We start from the raw sequence: 7,452 nt of genomic DNA, 5'->3' as shown, positions 1-7,452 counted from the left end.
TTTTTTTACAATAAGTGTATCATGATTCACTTTAACTGATAGTTTGCTGTTGGAATTTGGTTTTGGACATAAATTTGCCCTGTTTTTGGACATAAATTCACTGCTTCATGAAGCGGTGTTTTGCAATACTTTTGGTTTGTTGTTATCCTGATCATGTCCATGGGAATACAATTTGCACCGAAGCTCACTGATCGGTCAGCCGCATACAGAAGCGATGTAGCGTATGGATCGGTCAGCCGACCGATCCAGGTGCGAACAGTGAGCACCGAAACTCACTGATCGGTCAGCCGACCGATCAGTGTGCTCCTGGATCGGTCGGTAGACCGATCCAGACGCATACAGAAGCGATGCAGCGTATGGATCGGTCAGCCGACCGATCCAGGTGCGAACAGTGAGCACCGAAGCTCACTGATCGGTCAGCCGACCGATCAGTGTGCTCCTGGATCGGTCGGTAGACCGATCCAGACGCATACAGAAGCGATGTAGCGTATGAATCGGTCAGCCGACCGATCCAGGTGTGAACAGTGCGCACCGAAGCTCACTGATCGGTCAGCCGATCGATCAGTGTGCTCCTGGATCGGTCGGTAGACCGATCCAGACGTATACAGAAGCGATGTAGCGTATGAATCGGTCAGCCGACCGATCCAGGTGCGAACAGTGCGCACCGAAGCTCACTGATCGGTCAGCCGATCGATCAGTGTGCTCCTGGATCGGTCGGTAGACCGATCCAGCCGCATACAGAAGAGAATGCATTAGAGGTAGTTAAGGAATAAAAGACATTTTTAATGCCAGCATCCATAAGAAGTGAATTGATGCCCAGAAGTCTTTCGGTAGTTGGTGATATGGTGAGGACAAATCATTTGTAGCAAAAGTTGATTTGGTAGACAATAATTTTGTACAGAAAATAATAAAATATCTGGAAGGAGCTTTCCCTCAACCAAACACACGAGCAGATGTTTCCTGGATAATAGTTAAATACTGCCATATCAATATAATTAATTGTATCAATACTGCAAATCCAATATATCAATACAATCACCAATGATCTATTAGATACCTTTGCAACATAAATGCTGAATTATCACTGGTTTGACAATTAAAAGGCTACAGTTGTGAAAATGGTTGGAAGCACACATGTCTGATCAACCAACTTCTCTATTTGGTATAATTCCGACCAAAACAAAAGTCCTTATGTAATGGCATGTCAAGTATAAAATAGTTCAACAAAACATATCATCTGTATGCAGCGCATAAAACTGGTAATATAATAAGCAAAAACAACAAACAAAAGTAGATGAGGAGTTCTGATTTCATGGCTATAGCTCTGATGCATGTATAAATTCAATTAGGCCAGAAAGTGTCTCTCATAAGTTTTAAGAGCTGAGAGGAAGGAAGCCCATTGGCACTACACAAAAAAAAATTCCTCTCAAACCAATCAGATGTAATAAGAACAATATTGGAATGTCGATCAGATGCAATAAGAATCTGAAGAGCCACATCATCATGCACACGAAGGATCAGAGATGAGAACTAAGTCCCAAAAGAAGAACAACACAAAATAAATCATTACAATATTTCCAAATCATTATATCACATGTTCCACAACATCCATCTTAACAAAAAAAAACAATTATCTTATGACATTACAACACCAACATTAGTCAACACTAATTAACCACCTGACCTAATAAACCACATTACAACCTTCAGCTAGTTCTTACAAACAGTTAATCTGTCATATTACAACAACAACATTACTTAACATTAATTAACAAGACCGAACTAACAAAGTAATAAGGTAAACAGCCAAAAGAGTCAGATTCACTATAACTAATATCCAGACCATTGATGGTACATTTGAATTTCCTAGATTATGTCCACGAGAAGCAATGGGTTCACTACCTAACCTTGACTCTATTTTTCGTAATCTTCCATGACATATTTCACTGCTGTCTTCATCAGACAAAGTATCGGCTACCACCCACTTTTGCCAGCCATGTTCCCCACATCGATAGTACCTCCTTCCGGGATTTTTGGTCGATCTTGAAACACATACCATTGTTCTTCGTCCGCAATCCCTGCATGGTACATGTTCAAATTTTGTATTTTCGATGGAGTTGTAACTTGCTGATGCCATGAAATACCAACCTATTAAGCAAACGAGAATTACTTTAGATTGCCATCTGATAATATAGCACAATATAAAGATGTTAAATATAGCCTGGAGATGCACAATAATATAGCACAATATACAGATACGTATATAGCAAGCTAATCAATTTTATTTTTGGAGTGCCATCTGATAATAGCACAATATAAACATGCCCAACAGCTCAAACAAATGAGGCCTACATTTTGCTTTTTTGTAAGAGTAATCTTTAGATTGATGTATCATGTAGGAGTTTAATCAACAAAATTAAACATCAAATCTGGAACTCAACATTAAAGGAAGTGCAGCGAACGCTGAGGAACGCTCAAACTTTGTTTTTTGGTCCGGATGAATACTGCATATGTGCAGCATTTTGGTCCAGATGAATACTGCATCTGTGCAGTATGCAACAAACTCAACAAACTCAACATCTAACCTATTATAGTTCCCTAAAGGAAAGATGACACTGAGGAAAGCTCAAAAGATGTACCAACAGTTGAAATCAGGGCGGCAGAGCTTGGGTGTCGCTGGTCGCCGGGCAGGCCTGGACCTCAGTTGGATTTCTGCGTGAGTCGGGACCGTTGGAGGCCGTCGCGGACGCCGCGCGCCGTCGGGGACACGAGGGGTTAGGGTTGGGAAATATGTGGGCGTGAAGGTTTTCCGTCGTCGGGGCTGCTGTGGTAGAGAGAGGCTTCCGTCGCCGGCGTGAGGTTAGGGCTCCTCCTCCTCCTCTTCGTTTTAGCAGGTAAATGGGCGACTGTCGCGATCGCGGGACGACGATGGAGAGGCTAGGGATTGCGTTTCGCATGAGTTTGTGGTCCAGCACGAGCTCACGTGCTGTTCACGTGATAACATTTTATATGGGATTTGTGGTGCAGGGATGGAGCAGGGATTTGTGGTGCAGACGATCCGAACTGCATGTGATCCATATTTATTATACCATTTGAATATTATATTATAACATCCACGCCTTACTACAGTGCTCTGCGAAGAGGACTTGAAAACCCATCCCCGCCCTGCTGCTCCAGGATTTGCTTATCGGATAAGAGGCCGAGGCTCACGCCGTCCTTCTCTCTCTTCTACGCCCCACTATGGAGCTCCAAAGCCCTAGCCATGGCGACGAGTTCGAGAGCGCCTGCTCGACCCCCTTTGCCAGTGCGCCATCCAGCCCCGGTCGCGGTGGTTCGTCCTCCGCCATCGCGGGATTCTTCTTCTTTAGCGCCCCGTCTAGCCCAATGCACTACGTCCTCTCTTCCGCGACCTCTCCCTGTTCTCCTGAGGACTCCCCTTTCGATCCTGCTTCCGGTGAGTTTTCCTTCGAGTTCGAATTCTCCTCCCGCTACCACCCAAACTCCACTGCCGCCTCTGCCGATGAACTGTTCCTCAACGGTCAGATCCGGCCGATGAAACTGTCTTCCCACCTCCAGCGCCCGCAGTCCCTCGCACCACTCCCAGATCTCGGGGCCGAGGAGGATGAGAACGCGGAGGATGACGCGCGGGGCAGCCGTGAGGCGGTGGATATCGAGGTACGCGGACGGGATCTGAAGTTCCGGAGTAGGTCCGTGCATCGGAGGGCCAGATCAATGTCGCCGCTGAGGAATCTTCCGTTTCGCTGGTGGCAGCATGGCAAGGGAAGGGAGGAGTGGGGTGAAGAAAGCGAGAAGACTCCAGATCCGAAGCAGATCGAAGCAGAGGAAGTTCCGGCACCTCCCGTTTCGGCATCCTCCCGTTCCTCGTCCTCTTCGTCAACGTCGTCGTCTTCCTCTTCAGGGCGGATCTCAAAGCGGTGGATCTCTCTCAAGGATTTCCTCCACCGTAGCAAAAGCGAAGCGAGCGGCCAGGGGAAAAAGTTCTGGAATGGGATATCCTTTTCGTCCTCCAAAGCCAGGGAGAAGCCCATGGCGCACTCAGAGCCAGAAACGAATCCGCAGCCAGCTACCTTCACGTCAAAGCGAGAGGAGGGGTTTCAGCCTCCGCCGTCGCAACAGAGGCCAATGAACGGTACGGGGAGGCGGCGGAGGACAGTTCCGTCGGCGCACGAGCGGCTTTACACGGCGAACCGGGCGCAGGCGGAGGAAATGAGACGGAGAACCTTCCTCCCTTACCGGCAGGACCTCCTCGGCTGCCTATGGTTTAGCTCCAGGAGTTACGGTGCCATTAATAGCTTCGCCCGTTCCCTCAACTCCGTGTCTTCGAGGTAACTCGTTGGTTCTTACTACCCCCAAATACCCCCCAAAAAACGGTGTTCCGTATGGTACATATCTTGTGATTGTTGCTGTATTTCCTAAATCCTTCAAGTTTCAGTGCAACCAGCCAAATCCGCGAGGATTTCTTGTCGTCTGTTTGGTTTTGTGTATTTTATCATTACCTTGTTCTTTACTTGCTTTAATTGATCAACTGCAACACGGCTTTGCTTCTGCGTTGTAAAACAAAAGTTGCAGAATAGTTACTGAATGAACCAGTGTTATTTTCATGTCATTTGTTCTTCCAGGGGTAAAGACGGTGGTGTTTGTGATTAACTCTATTTATGATGTGTTTACTCACTGTCTCCAGATCATTGATTGTTAGGCTTTGCTTCTCTTATTGATTAACCAAGCTGACTGCACACTTCTCTATAACAGTCCAATGGACTTTTGCTTTCGCCTATTATTTAGCCTTAAGCTATTGATTGTTCAACCATATGGTACAAGTGTCAATTTAGAGATCAGTTTGTGCATCCTTCAGCCAAATGTACACGAACAGGAGTCAAATCAACTGCTCAACTTGATGCTAACGTTGGTGACAGAACCAATCCGAAGCTTATCAAGTTTGGTGAAATGCTAGGTGGCTTCTTCAGTCCCTTACTAGCGTGTTCTATCATGCACGCACATGATCCGTTCAGGAAAGGACCACATCATTGGCGGTGGGGCTCTGCTCACTCTAAACAAACAAATGGTCAGGTACTCCTTTCATTTTATGTAGCCCCACCATTAATTACTTCACTAGTTTAGGGTTTCTGGATCAAATCCCGTGCCCACAAAATGATGCTCTGGATTAGTAACTATCTCGGGCTTACAACTTGTGAACTTTCTGGTGCGTCGAAGTATCACTTACCATTTTTTATGCCACCAGGTATGATTGAGCACTTGAGCTAAGCTTTGGATGCAGTAGCCGCTAAAATAAACAAAACTAGCTTTCATTGGTTCAATGGATGCGGAGATAGATTATTTGCAGCGCAGAAAGAAAGGTGGTTGTTGCTGGGCAAGAGAGCTTCTGTTGTGCATGTGAACATGGGAATCTCCCAAGCTGCAGAGCTGTTAAATGTTGAGTACTAAAAAAGAGGTTTGTTTCCTTGTGCCGCCCTTTAACCTTTACTACGCAGGAAGGTGACAAAGGCTGGGAGAATCCACCTACCCTTTGAAGTAGTGAGCTGTGTATGAGCTTTGACTGGTACGGGCCATTTTATAAAGCTGTACGTATCATCTCGGCGGCCCTTTCTGAGTGATCCTCCAAAGGGAGGTAAATTATAGAGAATTTTGCCTAGCAACAACAGCATGGAGAAGTTGAGACAACCGGACAACCAATGAAGTACTCTGTACTGGTTGAAAATCTACCCAGCCTGTTAACAGTAATATTATTGTATCAACCAACTGTCAGTTCATAGGCAATATTGATGGGTGATTGAATGGGTGAGAATCTCTTGACTGCTGGTATTGGTGGATCATTAAGGACGATAGTTTTTTTTTAATCGATTGATTAGGTTCCAACCAGCCAAATCAGGTTAGCTCTAAGCTTATGCCCCCGGTAGGTTATAGTTATAAGGACGCTGTGGTCAGTTAAAAGGGGTTGAATAGTAGGTTGTAGTTATAAGAACGCTGTGGTTTGAATAATCTTTTGTTTTTTTTTTGAACTAGCAAAGATAAATAGTTAAATAATTATAAATAAATTAATCAGTAATATAAAAAAATAGGATTTATTTAATTACAACTTAGATGATTATTAATCCAAAACAAATAAAAACTCAATAGGAATCTCATTCATTGAAAGTGGAGGAGTCTTTTATAATCATTGATAGCTCAGTAAGGAATATAAAAATTGATTACAAGTTGTTATACGAACAAGAGAACAAGCTCTCCTTTTATAGTCCTTTGATTATATTTGACTGTTGGCTAATGTGACAGCTCAGGCGCTTGGAATAGGTCCCGGCGTCCCTAGCGGTACACCTTATCTGTTTCGCAACGGCTCTTGAAGATAAAGTTTTATCCTCGTTCCGACGCCTAGACCGATCTGGGAGCCTAGAGTGTTGTTGACGTGGACTTTAAACGTTATTCGTAGCAATCTCTGGATGAGGCGCACCTGTTCTGTATTAGGCTGGTCTAGGTGCCCAAACTTGGTCCGAGTGCCGGAGTCCAGGAACCTGAAGTCCAAGTGCCTGGAGTCCAAGAGCCCGAACTTGGTCCTGGTGCTTAGACAAGTCAACTTTATGTTGACTTGTTCGGTTTCTGCTCCGGTCGCTTAGGTGATTCTTCAGTCATTCATAGTTGAGCTCACCCGAATCCAACTCTGATATTCTCCTCGAATAGACTTCCTCCCCGACTTCTCGTCCGTGGACCACAGCGTGCATCCTTCTTACTCCACCAGTATACTCTTCTGTAGCTTCTAGTTCCATAGATGAATCAAGTCCGTCGACTCGCTTCCTATGTCATCTTTTTTGTTCGTTGTGTTCTACTCAACTTCATGTGTTCCTAAGTCTCTGCACACTCAAACACAAGGCATCAAATACACAAAGTCTAACTTAACCCAGTTGATCACATAAAAACTCACCCAGAGTACTTATAATCTCTACATTTTTTATATGTATCAACTAAAGTTAAGTTATGATAATAATAAACAATAAAATAAATAAATTTTGCAAGTAAATATGATAATATGACCATTTTAATAGATAAATAAAATTTTTAAATTAATATACCTCCCCTAAACTTAATCTCTCATTTCTCTCTTTGATTATATAAAAAAAATAGGAAAAACTAGTGAAAAAAATCTGATTTTTTTTAGATTGAATGCATTAGTTTGAATAATTTTTAGAGAAATATTTTTCAAATATTCAAATTTAGAGTTTAAAAAAAAAATAGATTTGATAAAAATAATTTAAAAATTATTTTTAAATTTCAAAACATACTAAAAAATTTTCTTATAGTCGAATAGAAAAAAATAAGATCAGGAAAAAATTGTTTTATGAAAAATATATTTTTATTTTGACCCGAATGAATATTATAATAAAAAAATAATTTTAAATTTAAATGTTTAAAAATATAATTTGT

At 43.0% G+C, this 7,452-nt stretch overlaps 1 protein-coding gene across 1 annotated transcript; it reads left to right on the top strand.

Annotated features, from left to right (window-relative positions):
- The first annotated feature begins 3,117 nt into the window (after positions 1 to 3,117).
- LOC121986001 (uncharacterized protein DDB_G0271670-like) lies at positions 3,118 to 4,627 on the top strand. Its single transcript, XM_042539753.1, has one exon. It carries the CDS (start codon positions 3,241 to 3,243, stop codon positions 4,348 to 4,350), a length of 1,110 nt encoding a protein of 369 aa, XP_042395687.1. The 5' UTR covers positions 3,118 to 3,240; the 3' UTR covers positions 4,351 to 4,627.
- Positions 4,628 to 7,452: the final 2,825 nt, after the last annotated feature.

The sequence above is a fragment of the Zingiber officinale genome, chromosome 5B, assembly GCF_018446385.1.
Source record: "Zingiber officinale cultivar Zhangliang chromosome 5B, Zo_v1.1, whole genome shotgun sequence".
NCBI lineage: Eukaryota > Viridiplantae > Streptophyta > Magnoliopsida > Zingiberales > Zingiberaceae > Zingiber > Zingiber officinale.
Note: the sequence above shows the minus strand (reverse complement) of the source record. Positions and strands in the feature narration are given on the sequence as shown.